Source organism: Phaenicophaeus curvirostris, chromosome 9 (genome assembly GCF_032191515.1).
Source record: "Phaenicophaeus curvirostris isolate KB17595 chromosome 9, BPBGC_Pcur_1.0, whole genome shotgun sequence".
Taxonomy (NCBI): Eukaryota; Metazoa; Chordata; class Aves; order Cuculiformes; family Cuculidae; genus Phaenicophaeus; species Phaenicophaeus curvirostris.
In genome coordinates this window covers 36,939,188-36,956,686 of record NC_091400.1, presented here as the reverse complement: position 1 = coordinate 36,956,686, position 17,499 = coordinate 36,939,188, and the positions used below count along the sequence as shown (strand labels likewise).

General features: G+C 41.2%; 1 protein-coding gene across 5 annotated transcripts in view; it reads right to left on the bottom strand.

The window, feature by feature from the left end:
* Positions 1-17,499, bottom strand: part of PCDH15 (protocadherin related 15) — a 599,860-nt gene that overhangs the window by 338,044 nt on the left and 244,317 nt on the right. For all 5 annotated transcript variants that reach the window (XM_069863953.1, XM_069863958.1, XM_069863956.1 and 2 more), the window contains one exon: positions 11,179-11,297. In XM_069863953.1, coding sequence (XP_069720054.1) covers positions 11,179-11,269 — 91 coding nt within the window. In that variant the 5' untranslated portion in view covers positions 11,270-11,297. The remainder of the gene's footprint in view (positions 1-11,178; positions 11,298-17,499) is intronic.

Here is a 17,499-nt window from a genome sequence, read left to right as displayed (position 1 = left end):
CATCAGTTTTACCTGTTGCAAAAGTCAAAGGCATTTATTCATGCAACGCTACTGGCCAACCGCTCGAGATTGTATTTGCTTCAAAAGCCACAGCGCTGTCTGTGGGAAACGTGGGGAGGGTGTTCAGATTAGGGGTTTTCAGTGGCTGGTTTTAGTTTTAGGTTCAAACCCCTTACATTTCCTGGCCACAGGCATTCCAAATCAATCCTTAGCAAGTGGCTGAGTTTACGTCAGCTTTAGTTAGGAAAAACACTGTCTATATTTACTGATAGACAACAGCTGAACAGTAATGATCCTCTAATCTGAAAATTATTACTGTAAAATGAATGCATTTAAATGAGCTGTGAGAGCTCATCCTTTACAATTATTGCCCAAACACAAGGCTCTGCTCCCACCACACTCTGCAGCACAGATCCTTCTCTCTGGGCACGCACTCCAGTCCTGCAGAAGCTCAGAGCACCTGGAAGCACTGAAAACCCCAGACCCCTACAGAAAGCCTTCATAAGTTGGAGTCTCTATCTACCAAGTAATCAACAAAGAAGTCAACATGTCCTGCAAAAAAAATTTCATGCTGCACTTTTTTCAGAAAAACTGGGTTACAGCACTACTGATCTTCTCCTGTACTAATTATTTAAATCTTCACATTTATTGCTATTGTAATTGGAGTTATCTTTGTGATAACCCACTATTAAATCATGTTTCCCATACAATAAAACAGAAAATTTATGCTTGCTATTGATGCAGTGAAGAATGCCGCTCCCAATAAATAAATTCATTGAACTGAAGCAAAACTATCCATTTAAAGTGATTCCAAACCAAATGTGTAGTTGGTAATCCACAGAACCTGTGCTCTAAGGACACAGCTATGGGTCAGTTCTTGTTATGTGAAGATCAAATAATAATAAAATCAAGTTTTGATCAAGTTGAACTTTTTGTGCTTCTGTTGAACAGATACTTCTCATAAAAAATGGATTAAATTGAAGCATAGTAGCAACAGGGAGGTAGTTCCTATCACAGTTTATTTGTCACCATATGACAGTCTCATATAAGCATTCAGAAAATAATTCTTACTGCTGAAATGAGACGAGGAAAAATGAGATGAGAGTTTGAAAAGTAATATGACAGGGGAGGGACAGTGATGCATAGCAGCAGGAGGAATACACAGCCTGCCAAGCTACTAACAAAGTTCAGTGGCAGAACAGGACCCCCCCACCGTAAGGGAGGGGTGGTTATACACACAAAAAAGGGGTATTTACAGGAGAGTGAGCAGGAAAGGAGACATGCCCCAGGACTCCCAGCAATCAGAAAGAAGTGAAAGTCTGGAGAAAAAAGAAGAAAGTGGGTGTTTCTCCCCATCTCCTGACTTTAAAGAGGCTTTAAAAGGGTCACTTTAGGGATTCTAGAAACTTCTGTTTCTACTCAGAAAACATCTGTTTCAACTCATACCTCATCCCATTCCTCACACAGTCAGTGGCTGCAAGAAAGGCTACAGAAGAGAACACAGCAGCTTGAGGTTTCCAGCAGCTCAGCCTCTTTTTTCCACAGCTGCTTCACCTTAAGAAAAGGCTTTTAGAAGGGGTTAACCTGAAAATCAGCTTCAGCAAAGAAAAAAAGAAAACAAAACCCTTATGCTATTAATACTCTATTTCTAACCCACAAATTAAGTACATAACGCAACTAACTATGCAGTGAGAAATTTACTGGAACTCGTCTACATTTGCAGGCTACCTACAACCTGCCTCAACCCTGAGCAGCTCAAAGCTTCTGTGCTGACAGAAATAGTTGGCTGCACTCACACTGCTTCCTAGAGCCTCCTGCATCACCATGACACAGCCAGCAATTTTCAGTTTCCAGACTATTGCTACATCTACAATATGTGAATACAAACAAGTTCGCACGATATTTTCAGTAAAAATAAATTAAAGAAAACCAAACCCAACTGAGTAGGCAATGTAAATAAATGGTGGAAAAGGGTATGAAGGTCACGTCGCTAAGGGACAGAGTCGTGGTTCCCTCCAAGAATCCACAAACTGACCCTTTTAAAGTCTCTTTAAAGTCAGGGGATGGAGAGAAACATCCATTTTCTTCCTTCTCCTCCAGACTTTCCCTTCTTCCTGATTGCTAGGAGTTCTGGTTCATGTCCCCTTTCCTGCTCAGTCTTCTGTAAATGCCCATTTCTGTGTGTATAAGCACCTCTCCCTTATCTTGGGGGGAGGAGGGTGTGTGTGTGCTGTTTTCCTATCATAACTTTCCTCCAAAGTTATTTCAATAAACAGCCAAGTTAAAATACTTACATTTTTTCTTATTAAGGGCCTCCTACTAGAGAAATGCTGTCAGCTGGTTTGAGCTGTCTTACTAGTGGATCTAGTGGCCAACTGGTCTGCAAACGTGTTTATGCTGAAAACTGGAATAAAAGGAAACGAGCAGGTTCTGCTGATCCAGCTGGAGATGTCACAGTAATTCAGCAGGTAATTGAGAGTTGGATTTATTGGATTAGTGCAGATGGAGTTTATCTTGTGCACAACAATGTCAGAACACGTGGAACTTCACAAAAAATACGAAAGCAACGATTGCTTAGAACAGTATTTTGGATAAGTGAATTGGCAGTGCCCCATCTACCACAAGTGGATTCTGTTTAGACTGAAATTAAGAAGACGCATCTGTGCGGAAAGAGGGACCCTGGCAGCTGATTCAAGCCTGGAGGGAAAGACGACAGCAGAGCTAAACTGAGCTCTGTATGGGAAGGGTTGGTGCCTTCAGTGTCTTTATGCCCCTCGGAGCAGACATGAAAAACACACTTTAATGAATGCATGTTTGCAATTAGATTCAGGATATTCATGACCAAAGAGCTTTGCGGCAGAGTAAACACACAGAGCAGCTACAGTATAATCCTCTGCACCCAGCAGCACACGCAAACCTCCTCATCCCCCCACAGATTCAGAGAGAAATCTGCCCTGTCTGAGAAAGCCCTGCCCTGTTCACACTGTGCCAGCCTCTCGTGGCTAAAAGGAATTCAATGCAAGAAGTAAATTTGTTCTGTGAAATCTGGGCTTGAGGTGGAGATCACAGACACCATATTCTAGAAAACTTGACTAGCTTACTCTAATTCTTTGTCAAAACACTGACTAAATAATCAAATGAATTTATACAGATAATCTCTCCACTCAGGGCTCTTTCAAGTGTTGCCACTAAAGCATCAGGGCGAGCAGCCCAGGGGTCAGCTCTGCTCAGTGCACACACCATCACACAGACATAACTGTCACTGATTTTTAGGAGTTCAGCCATAACCATCAGAGTTCCAGTTTATGTCAGTCACAAAGTCCAAGCCACTTCCAGAGGGGACAAAAGCAGTGCCACTGCACTTTCACAAGGGTTCCTGCTTTCCTTGCAGCAGGCTTTCTCTTCCCAGATGTGAATAGTACAGTATGAAAAGGCACCTGTCCCTTGGAAGGAAAGCACCAGCTCAGTACTTGCAGCTATCCCACACCAAGGGATGGCTCAGATCAATCAAGTCCCGGGAAACTCAAAGAGCATCAACTCTTGAAACCATATGATTGAGGCAACCCAACACACAATAATTCGTGAACTGATGAAGAAAGCTGAGCAGGACAGTAGTCTAGAAGAGGCTCATTCCCAGCTAGATTCCATGGTCTAGTTGTTCCAAGGATGTGGGATCTGGGATTTGTTTCTTCTCAAAAAGCAGTTTCCTGCCTTCTCCACGCTAGCGCTATCACAGAGGCACTCGGTCACCTCTGCCAGGAGATTGAAGGCTGAAAGGTGCACATTAACAAAGATGAACTTTGTTTCTGATGACTGTATTTCATGGACTTATCTCGCCTCTTGCCAAAGGGAAAATGTACTCCTGCAGACTCAAAGCACTGCAAAGGGCACTTCTACATGTCCCATCAGTTATACTTTGAAGAGTTAAACCCTTGAGAGGAATCAATGGCTGAACTACAACTCAAAGACATCAAGGGCAGCTTTTTTTCCCTTTTAGGATCACTGCAGAACCAAGTGCCAGAGCTCCCAACCAAAAGCAGCAAGTTCTCATAAAGCCAACAAATTACTTCTGTTCTGAAGAACGGAGCCTTTCCCACGCAGCCCTCAGGCAAGCACCTCTTTGCATTTCTCCTCCTTCCCTGGATACGCACAGTATAGGGCTCAGGGAATGATAAATGGGCTACATGTATTCAAATATGCATTCTCTTGAGCTCATTTCCTGTCCAAGAGTAATATATAAAGATCTGAAACTATTCTATTTTAAAAGTAGCCTCTTAAAGTGATTTGTGAAGCCCTTTAGTTATTCAATTTTTGTGGCATAAGATTCTGGTAGACTGAATAAAAGACATTAACAAAGGGGACCCTGTGGCAAACTCCAATTCAGTGTAAAAAACATTTAAATGGCTATTTCTTACATTGTGATTAGAAAAAAAAATCATCTTCTTAATCCTTAGGATGTGAAATACATATTTAGATAAACAAACCTTCTGATTATCCTCAATTTTGTTTCATTTCAGATGCCAGCACTAATGATAGATGGGCTTAATCTCAATTAGTTCAATACCCTCTAAGTGCTGAAGTTGGCATGAGAGTTGTTTCTCATGCCTGGTCCACATGCCTTGTGAAGCCTGAGCTTCAACACGGGAATCCAGTGAGGATACTGTTTTATATTATGCCTGACCTGGAAGCTGCTATTAAGCACTTCCAGACTTGGTGTTGCCCTCCCCTCCTGCAGATCTAGCAGTTCTGCAGCAGTAGGGTGAGTTGGCTCAGCTTATTGAGGAATGGAAAGCAAACTCAGCAATCTCTAGTTGCGCTCAAGTGACTGTTGCTCTTTTTCGTGGTTTTTTTTTTTTTAATATGCAAGAGGAGGCAGGAGTACAAGTTTCTGTTCTTTTGATACAGAGGCTAAAAACCTTACAGTTGCTATAAATGAAGCCTGCCATTAGTCTACTTTCAAGCCAGCCATCCAAGGTGGGGAAAAAAAAAAAAAAAAGTCATTCAACACAATCCAACTGTGTATATAAGGTCAGATATTTTCAATCCCTAGTGGCAACAGTTTGCCATCAATTCCCTCTGAAGTCAATTATTTCCTCAATTTCTTCCTACCATGTATTTTATCCTAAGCAAGACTCCCAACAAGAAAACCAAACAAACCTCCATGTTGATCCAGCCCTCCATTAGCTTGAGGACAAAACTCAGTATCTACTGTCTTATATTTCAACTAAAATGAGATTTTTCATTTTTTTCCCCTCCACCTACAGGGTAAGGTAGCACGCAGTGAAAATGCTCACAGGTATTCCTTCAAGCTTCCTGCAGAGGCACTTCTGCTAGCAAGTCCTGTACTCTGAGAGAAGATCCAGCCAGCAGGTTAGGATTAAACAAAACCCACCAAGCCATCAGTGCAGGTGTCAATGGCACATCGCCTGCTCAACAGGCTAGAACCATCAAAAGGAATAGAACGAGTCTGAAATAGGAGATAACATCACACTATCTTGGTGCCAAGGCCAAAGTCGGCCACATGTATGAAAAAAGAAAAAAGGTAGTAAAAATAATCAAATAATCAACATAGATCATTCCTGCTTTAGCAAATATTAGAATCACAGAATCACCAGGTTGGAAGAGACCCACCAGATCGAGTCCAACCATTCCCATCAATCACTAACCCATGTCCCTCAGCACCTCGTCCACCCGTCCCTCAAACCCCTCCAGGGAAGGTGACTCAACCCCCTCCCTGGGCAGCCTCTGCCAGGGACCAATCACCCTTTCTGGGAAAAATTTTTTCCTAATGTCCAGCCTAAACCTCCCCTGGTGGAGCTTGAGGCCATTCCCTCTCGTCCTGTCCCCTGTCACTTGGGAGAAGAGCCCAGCTCCCTCCTCTCCACAACCTCCTTTCAGGTAGTTGTAGAGAGCAATGAGGTCTCCCCTCAGCCTCCTCTTCTCCAGGCTAAACACCCCCAGCTCTCTCAGCCGCTCCTCACAAGGCCTGTTCTACAGCCCCCTCACCAGCTTCGTTGCTCTTCTCTGGCTTCGGTCCAGAGCCTCAACATCCTTCTTGTGGTGAGGGGCCCAGAACTGAACACAGGATTTGAGCAGCCACAAGCTGCTCGAATATTACACCACAAGCACCGGTTCCATACCAAATGGGAGCAGAACTCAAGCACTGGCATTTTTGGACATTATGCCTTAGGGTAGTATAACAATTCCCTGGGTCAGCTGAACTGGAGGGAGGCAGGGGACGGCCAGGGTCAAGTTGCAGGGAATACAGGAGCCTTTGCAAGCCCAGGGGCTCCTTCCCCTTCTCTCCCCAAACCACAATCCCAATTCACTGACTTTTGTCAGTGTTCTTGTTTTACAGTTAAAAATTTTCAAGTGAAACATAAGGGACTTCTCAAAACTTTTTCTTCATTTGCATTTTAAAAAAGCAAAATGCGTCAACTTTGGGTTAAAAAAACCACAGCAGATGACTACCTTCAAAAATGCCCTTACATTACATGGATACCACAACCCCATTAAGAGCTTCTGGAAATCCTAATAACGGAATCATTGCAACTTTTACAGGTGAATTTTCAGGTTTGCTTTGGTTCCTCGTCTGTTTCTAAACAGCGATCAGAATTATTTTTGCCTTTCTTTCACCTTTTACGAGTGAAGAATACATTACTGCTACCCCCAGCTATATCCTTCATACCAAGTCTAAACGCTGAAGACTATTACGTATGTTAATTGTCAAATGAACATTTTTGCTACAGGATCAAAGTGCACACGAAGCTTTTAAGTTCAGCAGCCCTCTCTACTGACCAAAAGATCACTGCTACAGCGTTTCTCTAGTCATATACCCTGCATATAAAATAAAATAAAAAAAAAACCAAAAAAAAACAAGGAAAGCAATCTCATCCTAGGTTTCCACCTTCTTCCTCACTGCCTCTTTTAGCTGGAGAGTTTGCCTCGAAATTTAAGAGTAGCACTCTAGAAAGAAGAGAGATTGTAGCTGACCTGATTTCACATACTGCAATGCTATAACTGACATTTCTACTTGTACTTAAACTAAAACATTGCTAGAGAAAATAATAATATTTGCAGCATTTCTCCTGCTTGGAAAAGAGCCAACTAGGGGCAGCAGAAGTCATAAAAGCAGATTTCTTTCTTTTTTAAACAGCAAAAAACCCCAAAGCAACAACAAAACCTGCATTAGCCACCCGCCCACAGTCTCAGTTTTATTCTGGCATATACCCTATGGCTGAAGGAGAGAACAGCACAAAGAAATCACTGGAAGAAAACACTGAGTGGGTACATCAACAGCATATTGAGACTAATGTGATAACTAACAAAAGAATAGGGTCGTTAATTTGTGGGGGCGGGTGTTTTTTAATACAAAGGGCTCACAGTAGATGTCAAGTATTTGCATTTCATCAGTACATTTTACATACTCCCCGTGGGAAACGATTAAGCTAGGAAGGCTGATTAGGATGAACATTTTAAGTACCACCTGAAGAGAGTGAGCTAAAACGGGATGACAAGGAGCTGTAGTTCAGATGGATGCTTCGTCCTGAAAGGTGATCGAGCTCTTTAAAAAGGAGAAGTAACATATGACTGCAATTTCAGCTTGCTGAAACCTCCGAACAAGAAATGGAGGACACTAATACATTTGAGGTACAAATGGAAACAAAACTTGAACACCATTTTGACATTGTTTTGCACGTCACTTAGACTTCACTGACAAAAATGTTGCTATGAAAAAAAACAAACCAAAACAAAGCAATCCCTGAAGGCTTGTGCTTAGCAGTCGAGGATGATGACGGAGAAAGACAGAGCTGTATTGCACTACAGAACAACGTTGTATTGCTCAACGTACACTTTGGCTGGGAAATCCGAGACTGGACGTCAAGCACAAACACCAGCAACTACACTTAAGAGAGGAATTGAGTGAAAAGAGGGACATGGCAGGGCTACGGGGATCACAAAGGGAAGGACAATCTGCTTTGCAAGAGTAGCTTACAGAAACATGCTTGTTGAGCTCAGCAAGCGAAAACCAAGAGGGGGAATTAGTGCTCTATAAACGTTTCTTTGGCTGGAGAGCAGAAACACCAGTGATGGAAACACATCAACTGAAGGGAGTGATTACCCAGAGACTATCAGCTAGTCATGAATAAATTGTCTCGTTTCAGTGAAACAATGGCATTGAGCCAAAGGAACAAATGAGATTCTAGAGAAGCTTTCTAATACATATAAGAAGAAAGCTGCCTTAAGGATTTCCAAGGCAGTACTTGATCCAGTTTTTAAGGCTACTTTATAACGTCATTAATTGCTGTGGCTGGGGAAGATCTGATGACTCAGAAGGTCAAGCAAAAGCATCCGAAATAGAGAAAGTATGAGCTAATAGAGGAAAATGCTGCAAGAGGCATGCACAGCTACAACCATGAAAACAGATTATTCGCATGCTAGATGTAAAGAAAAAAGGTTGTAGTTTCTGCCATAATTGATTTCGCCTGATTGTATTCATGATTGTTATGCTGTAAAAGTAAGTAAACTGTTTTTAAATTGCAAATAGCAAAAATAATGCATCTTTTAATGCATCTATGTTGGATTACAAATCTTGTTACTGCAAATTAGAACAGCTCTACCAGTCCCAGGCACGCCAAAGTAATTCTCTGCAATGATCTAAGTACAGAACATAAGTCTTCTATTTAGCTGCAATAAATGTATTTCAAAGTAACTGTACAAACAATGCTTCATTAACTGGGTGGCACTAGCTGAGTAACCAGCACCCCACCCTGGCTTAAACTAATTTCCATATACTTTTTTCTCTATTGTAGCATTATGGAATTTATATGAAGTGCCTTGAAGATATTAGCAGTACTGATGACTAAAATTACCTTTTCCTGAACATGGGCAAGGGGGAAAGGAAGGGACAAATCCGTTCATTCTTGAGTTTGTATCAGGTGCTGCACGTTCCTCAGGCAACAACTTCCCTGAGCTTTTCTCCCCACTGCAGTAACAACCCTCTTGACTACGTGCATTAAACTTATTTTCATTGAAGAGCAAAGCTCCTCTGTTCAGACTATATAAAAGAAGACTGTTAATAAGGACAAAAAAACGTTTGGGTTGTGTGCTAAACAAAATAGCATAAACCAGGATCTTAAAAAAACCAAAGCAGCCCAACACCAATGCGTCCTAGCAGGAATACCATGGTGCAGTCACGCCAGCAGGGATCCTTGTGAACTCGTCTGAAACACCAGCTCAGACAGAAAACACATGATTTGAAGAATCTAAGCTAATATATTGAACGAAAGTCTGTGAAACCTCGATACTGTCCAAATACCATCTCCAAAGTTGTAGTTGTGTGGAGTAGGCACATGGCTAAGTCATCCATAAGATTCAGATTTGACTTCAAAATACTCTGTATTTTCAGGTCTTCTCCATTTCCTAGTGACTCAAGTGAAAGTTTTATTGACAAGACTTCATAGAATTATCGCACACATTCAATATAGAAGTAAATAAAAAGTCAAACTGCTGCAAAGCAATTTAAAAGACCAAAAAGAAATCTAATTAGCTGGGAGTCTGATCCCACTGCTGTCTGCCAGTGATGCAGTTTTCACCCCCTGATAATAACTCAGACTCGCTCCCCCCTCGCGACCCCACCAGCCAACAAGCAGTTATGTGAGCAACAGATCTCCAACTGCTGCTACGTGTTTACATCCTTTTCAAGCAAGGAAGGTGCTATACATTTTGCATCACGCTGTCATTAATGACTGATAGCCTTACATGTAACTATGGACAAGTATTTTTCCCTTCCTCCAAATGGTGTGTAACAAAAAGGTATGACCTGCGTCCCTTTTGAGGGAGGGATGTTAATTAAAATGGAAGTTCGTCATGTGAGAAGTAGAAAAGAACACAAACTGACACCTGAGGAATCTGTTTTCCTATTTTGAAACAGCGAACTGTCTACTCCTGTACTTTCTGGGGCACCTCTGTCAAATGTTTTGCTCACTTCATATCATTCAAGCGTAACTAGAAACCAGCATTCAGCTGAAATTCATAATGTTATCGTGATCAAAGATGTCTTTGTGGATGAACGTTGCAACGTTGCCTGCTTGAGTGCAAACAAGATCACGGCAAAGGTACTGATGTATATTTTCAGCTAATCAGGAACCCTGTTTTTCCCTGACCCCAGGGTGGATACAACCCAGTGCAGTCCCACCAGCCCGCAGCTCTCCTCTCTCTTTCAATTCTTCCCGTTGCTCTCCAGCACCTGGTCCCCCTCGTGCTGCTGAGCGTGCCAGGGGACATCCCGCTGCCACACAGCCCCTCCTCCCTCAAACCTAGCATTTTGCTGCTCAAAAGGCACTTGACAGCCATCACTAAATCCAACGTCGCAAAACGTAACAGCCCCACTCCTCCACTACAATAAACAATTAAAAAGCAAGCTAATTGTAGCCAAGCGTAGATCAAGTATCTGAAATATGAGCAGCTCGTACGTTTCAGTGTCAACAATGACAACTAAAATGACAGTGTAAAAAATGGGTAGAATTAAATTAGTTTTCTTGTACATTATGGATATCAAATCCAGCGTAGGGTTGGGACAGAGAACGTAAGGGAACAAAAGGACATTTGAAGAACTATTAGCAGAGAAAGAAAAATACACTTTCTTGCTGACACCAAAAAACTATGCAAAATTCAAGTAGGATTGAACACCTCTCACGAAAGCAAAACTATTCTACTTTGTAGCTTTTTTCATAGTTTTGTTCTACTTTCTTTCTAAAAGAAAGTGTAGGATTGTGGATCTCCTCTCAAGTTTTGGTCAGATACACACACAGCCCATTAACAATTCTCTCTCGAGCTCCTTTTCTGAGCGCTGTTAAACATCCATTTATAAATAACACAAGGTAAAGTATTTGTTCAATGAATGAGGGGAAACAAATTTTAATGCGAGTCCAATACTGAGTAGTCGTAACTTTAGATTTTATTTTGCCTGGTAAATAAAAAGCTTTGTAGAATATGATCATCTTCAGACACTTGAAATAATGAAATATATCTAGATCTTTCTTTACTGTAACATGTCTTTCCTAATAAGCACCGAACCACTTTTTTCAAGTAATAATTCCGGAGGTGAAAATTAAAATGAAATCCCAGAATCATCCCAACCTCCCCGTTGCTACGCCCCCGCGGGAAACACCTTACCTTCATCGTTCTGGGCCAAACAGGCTGCTAAGACAGCAGCAACTGCAATCCCTACAGCTAACCATCTCCAGAGACAAAACCGCTGGAGCATTTTTTGTCAAACTTCACTCAAGGCAGATCTGCAAAAGAAAGATTTGATATGTGCATTAGTCAACCAATCTGCACAACAATGAGTGATTACAGACTATCCATGGGTCACTATGGATGTGTAACTACACAGGGAATACATAGCCCATAAGAGCACACCACTTTCTGTTAAAACAAGCAAGGTTAATCCTATTAGCATCGATACACACGTATGGACATGTCACACTTGCTAATCATGTACACACAGGCCTCCAAGTAAAGAAAATGCAGGTTTCTTACTTAACTCGTGTCTAATTTCCATACAATACATATTTACGTTATTCTTCCTGCCTGGGGAAATGGCCACAACAGAAATTCCACTTATTAAAAAAAAGCATTCTACTGCAAAAGTCAGCAGGGACCCAGTATTCAAAGGCCTCGCCCAGCAGAACCTCAAGTGAACCCTGCAGATGGTTGCTTTCAATGAGACAGACGGTTGGTTCAAAGGAGGAAAACTGAACAAAAAACCCCCACAAGTACCAAAAAAACAGGAGAATAAACTGGCTGAGATAGGTCTGGGTGAGCTCCAGCACATATTTAGAGTGAGTAACATTTGAAAGTTATCTAAAGCTCTGTGTTATTGCTCCAATAAAGAGACTTAGCATATTTCTGTAGCCCAGAACTGAATTATTTAAAAATATTCCTTCACATTTAAAAACATTGTGACAAATACAATGGACTTCCTAGAAACAGAAGCATGAAATGAAGGCTTACAGCAGAATAAAAACAAGCTATTGTATAAAAAGTGTTTAAGTGCTGTCAATTTTCCCAAGCAAAGCACTTGACTCAGATTTCATTGCCATTTTCTGCTTATAACTTCCTACAGTGGTTATAAAACTGCTGTATTTCATTCCAAGTCAAACAAACAGACTATTAGCCCCACTTAACATTAACGCCATCTGATCCTCTGTCAGTGAGACATTATTGAAGACACGCTAGCGTTTTCCATCCACAAAACGCAAATGAACGGATAGGATCTAATTCACGCAACACCAAAAAATATATCCAACTTGGGGCATAAAAACCATCCCTTCAGATCACTCTCAAGAGTTATCCAAGTGACCAGGAAGCACTAACAGAAATAGGTGAATATTACATTAAGCACTAGACAAGCCAAGGCTTCCTCCAAGATCTGAATTTATTCATCGAGAGTCTGGGGAGGGGGAAGCTTTTTTATTTTCAAATGGATAAGGAAAGCAAGCAGTGACACATTTAATCAACCAGATTCAGTGGTACACGTTAACCCAAATATTTTAAGTTCCTAGGTGGCTGACACTGGATGTATTTAGCCTGCTTCCCACAGAGGTGGGATCAATTCAGCTTCCTTACACAGCACACAGTTCTTTTTAATTTGCAAAGACATGGATCACGATGGACTTTTTGCCTTCCAGGCAATTTTAACACTAACATTCACTATTTCAATCAATGCAGCAAAAACTAAGAGGGGGTACAGCAAAACTGTTTAAAATCCTATACCACACACGCAGCTCTGCTTCTCATTGGGGTATTAAAGATGAAGGGAGGCATTTCCAATCTCCATCTTCATTCAGGTAGGACTCTGCTCACCCTGTTCAGCAGCAGTAGGTCCCTGCAAGCAGTTAGCTGCAACAGGCAGCAATTTCAGAAAGAACTTAAATCCTATATGTCAAACAAAGAGGCGCTCTGTATCTAATTGAAGCCACAGTGTCAATCTCACGGGACTGTTCATTTTCATTTTGGCCAGACAAACATCAGCCTTGACAAAACAGCTCAAGGTTACAGGAATTAAGGGATTCAAGCCACACAATGGTAGCTATGAACAACACAAAAGCACCCACCTTCCTCCTCTCTCCTCCTCCTCTTCTCTGGCCCTTCTACAACAGTTCCTGCCCCTAACTCCAGTACAGACAGCTCAAAAAAAGAACTGCAGACCGTCCTTAAAGGGCCAATTATTCCTATACACAAGAGGAAGCCAGAATTGTTAACAAACATCCCACTATCCATAAGAAAATACAATTTAAAAGCTTGCTATGAAAACGAAGCTTCAAGCTCACCGAGTGCGTTACCAGGAACTTGACAAGTCTGTTATCTGTAGAGAAAAAGAGCAGCCAGCTCATTCCTGAGGAAAAAAATAAATCTTTTTCTTGAGGAACTCGCTCATGAAAGTTGCCAGTGTTGCTCAAAAGTGGCTTTTTTCTACCCTTCTACGTATCAAAATGCTCACTTGATTACTGTCACCTAAATTTCCACTTTGCCAATTCAGAACTCATTCTGGATTTTGCGATGGTGCCTTCAAAGAACAGAAATGACTTCCACCATAAGATATTCTACTTGACTACTTTTAAATAGAGGCTGAGCATCCCACATAGTCCAAATGGGTTCAAACGAATCCAATGTCACTGTCAGAGTTCCTGGGAACTTTTGAGGATGTGAACACCTGAATATTTCACCTTTTTTTCCTCCCATATTAAGAGGATCCTAGAAGAACTGGGCTCTGCTGCTCTTTCAGTTGAAGCAGACAGTTATTACATTAGATGCCATTTGCTGTCAAGTGTTTCCAATGTTTTACACCTCAAGAACCTGAAACAAGTGGTTCAGGACACAGCCTTAGTTTCTTTAGGTCAGTCTAAGAAAAATCACATCCATACGCAGATTACATTATTTTTATATCTCACAAGGAAATGCACATAACGCACTGCAGAGGTGCCTGTATCTTATACTAAAACCTTGAAAAAATCATCCAGATCTCCAATCACATTGCTCTATTTTAGAAAGTTATTCAGAGCTCAGCTGACATTCTTGAGTCGAGTCTACTCTGGAGAGCTTTGAGGACATCTTGGCAGATTTATTTTTGATTTTGATGAAATGTCAAGAAACCCACGAGGGTAGCAACACTGCTGCTCTAAGAATAAGCACCTCTACATGCAACTGTAATACCACAGAATAAAAACTAGTCCCTCTTTTTCCTCCAGTTTGTACCAGGAAAAAACTGGTATGAAGTGCAGAAAGCAAGAGTGTTCTGAAGTCCAACAGACTGTGCCAACTCAGAGCTCACAACAAACCGCAAGGCGCTACAAAGTCCCCACAGGTAGAAAACCGGGAAGACCTACAGCCTGGAACCTTTGATGCACGTTCTAACAGGGCAAAGGACAATTGGGAATTAACAACAGAAGGGATACCTGTCAAGTAAGAATATGCAATACATCTCAGTATTTCCCTGGAAATTATTCTAATGTTGCTACAGATGTTAGCGTGGGCAACAAGGAGTTACGAACACAACCAGAAAAACTAAATGCAAAACAAACAAACAAAAAAATCAAAGTTATGGGGAATTTCAGCTCCTGGCACGTCTGTTCTCTCTGGACCGTGCCCTGTTTGACTGCACAGCTGTGCTGAGAAACAAAAACCCACACAGATCTTCCCAGGGGAGCAGCCAAACACTGGAGATGTTCACAGCTCGACTACAGCAAACCAGCGCAATCACACTCTAAAGAGCAATCATATCTCCTCATCGCGGTTCGGGCTCTCTTTTTTGCTTTTTCCCCCTCTCACCACTGTAGCTACTGAATCAGCTAAAATGCCAACCATTTATCAAGACAGCTATATAAGAGGCACTTCAACAAATTTTAAGAGGGGATAAAAGTGAATAAACCCCCCCAAAATATCAAATGAGTTATCACATCCAAGCACCTTGAATATATTTAAGGCGCAATGATACTACAGTAACATTAAACACTTAATCACTTTAAGATCAGGTGTTCTCACAGCAGTTAAAAAGCTGCATTCATTTGAAGCCAAGAGGAGAAAAATATGGACTCAGTCAATCTACACAGCCATTATGGTTGGCAGATAAAACTATTTTTGAATATCCATACAGAATTGTTCTCAGTATGGAAATGGAAACAGAATAATGAAAAGTTTTTGTTTTGTTTTTAAATCAGGTACGTGCTAACACAGTCTAATGTCCTGTGAACTGGTTCCTTATAAAAGTTAACCTCTCAGAGCAAGACTCTCAGAAAAAGGAGGAAAAAAAAGCCAGAGAACCATCAAAAAATTAGTGTACAAACACCCAAACTCTCACAAACATCGTCCACATTGGTCTACAGCAAACTCCTAATGCAAAATTAGACCCCAAATTGCAGCAGAACATGGAGTTTCATTATTGTCAAACAATTAAAATGATTCAAGCAGAATAGGAAAATCTAAATTTCAGTGAGTTTGCAGCAAGCCAGAGGCCACTGGCTTATTCAGAGCAAAACAGACCCGTAAGCACCTGGTTTTGTACGAAATGTGGAGTATAGTAGTGCCAGACCACAAGAAGTTCCTGCTGAGTGACTGTTTCACTGTTTTCTTACCATCGCAAGCAAATTTGAAAACTAATTTGAGCCAAGCACTCTATCAGAGTTTCAAACCCATTGTGAGAAGACAAAGTGCATAACATAAAGCACACATTAATTCACTAGACATGTAAACAAATATTTGCCATTTAATACATATGTCAAGAACAATAGCTCCTGTGCAGTGTCTGCATGAATAATACAGCATTAAAAAAGAAGTATTAGATTTCCATTTATATGTATGCTATTAATTTACACAACCAGCCAGAACTCCCTTCAAGCATCAGAAGTTACATGTTTTGCTTAGTGGTGTTGCTCTTTGTATATTATGATTGCAATAAAATATCGAAGCACATAATAAACTGTTTTTAAAAATCTGAAGTACTGAATTGTTTAAACACGGGGAAAAAAAATAGAGTGGACAGTTTTATTATGAGGCTCATCTATATTGCTACTGATCAGATGAACTCTCTTAAAGATTGAAGACACACAACCAGGGAGTCTCTGAAGTGCAAATCCTTATTCTGAGAGAACTGGTGCCATAATAAATCAGAAGTGTCAGTAGAAACAGGAGGGGAAAAAAAAAAAAAAAGTCTCCTATATAATCCAGAAAGGAGATGAACTTGCTTTACAGTCTGACAGCATTCGTGGCTCGGCTAAAGCCACAGTCCAATAAACAGTGTGCCCCAAACGCTTTATTTTGGTTGCTGAAACAATTACGTTGAACTGTCAACAGAAGAAAAAAAAACCTCTGAAAATATTATTGAAACACAAGAACATGAAAAACAAAAAACAAACAACAAAAAAAAGCAGACCCCCAGCCCAGCCCCAGCTGCTCCCAGCAACCAGAGGAGACACGTACAGCAGAACTCAGTGCTGGGACCTGCCATCCACACAAGGTACCTCAGGGGGGTTAATTCTGACTAGCTTGGGTCCTGAGCCCAGGTCACTGGTGGAACATGTCGGCTGGGAAGCTGTGGTGCTGGAAAACACCCTTGCTTTAGGCTTAACCAATTCCAGCTCTCAAGCTCTGGGACCACTCATGCTGGCACAAGGCACCCTGAAAGGTAAAATTCCCTGCGCTCCCCCAGCCCATCTCACGATGCTTGCTTACAACCAAGAGAACAGACAGAGAAGGAAGACTTCACCTCTGAATTAAAGCCACGCACACTATTATTTATGGCTCTAATTCAGCAGCATGCGTGAAAAAACTCCAAGTACTTAAGCCAACTATCTATCTGTTTAAATAAGAAGAATTTAAGCATAAGCAAATATTTGCCTGAACTGGGGTTGTAGTGAATCTTTCATAGTGCAAACACAACTTTCTCCAATTCTGAATATTCCAATAACCAGAATACTACTACAATTTTTAGTTCACTCACGCTGCCTGAGCAATTCAGAACTGTGGACTCTTGGATTTACCCCACCCCTATTATACCAGGTGTAGAGCTCTCACGCTACAGAATTAGCACGACTGGTATGGATTGCATTACTCTGCTCTCCTTGGATAAAAAATGTTCAGTAATATGAACGTTTTTTAAGACCAAATTTGAAGACCAAGAGCGCTCACAGCTCAATTCCCTTTTCACAGCTGCTGGATCTGTTCTTATGGATCTCTTCCACATAAACAACACATTAAAAACAGAATAATATTGATGCTGCATTTGTGGCTTTTCTCCTGTTCTCTGCTTACCTGAGTCTTGAGTTTTTAGCCTTTCTCAGAAAGAGCATTTTCAGAAAGCAAATACACAAGAAATTAAGGAAACTCTGTCAGCAATTTATATAAAGAACTGAAAATATTTTCATATGTAGAGAATAATCCTCACCATCTCTGTTCAAGTAATTCATACATTCCTCCTCGCTCACATTCTTCTAAGGA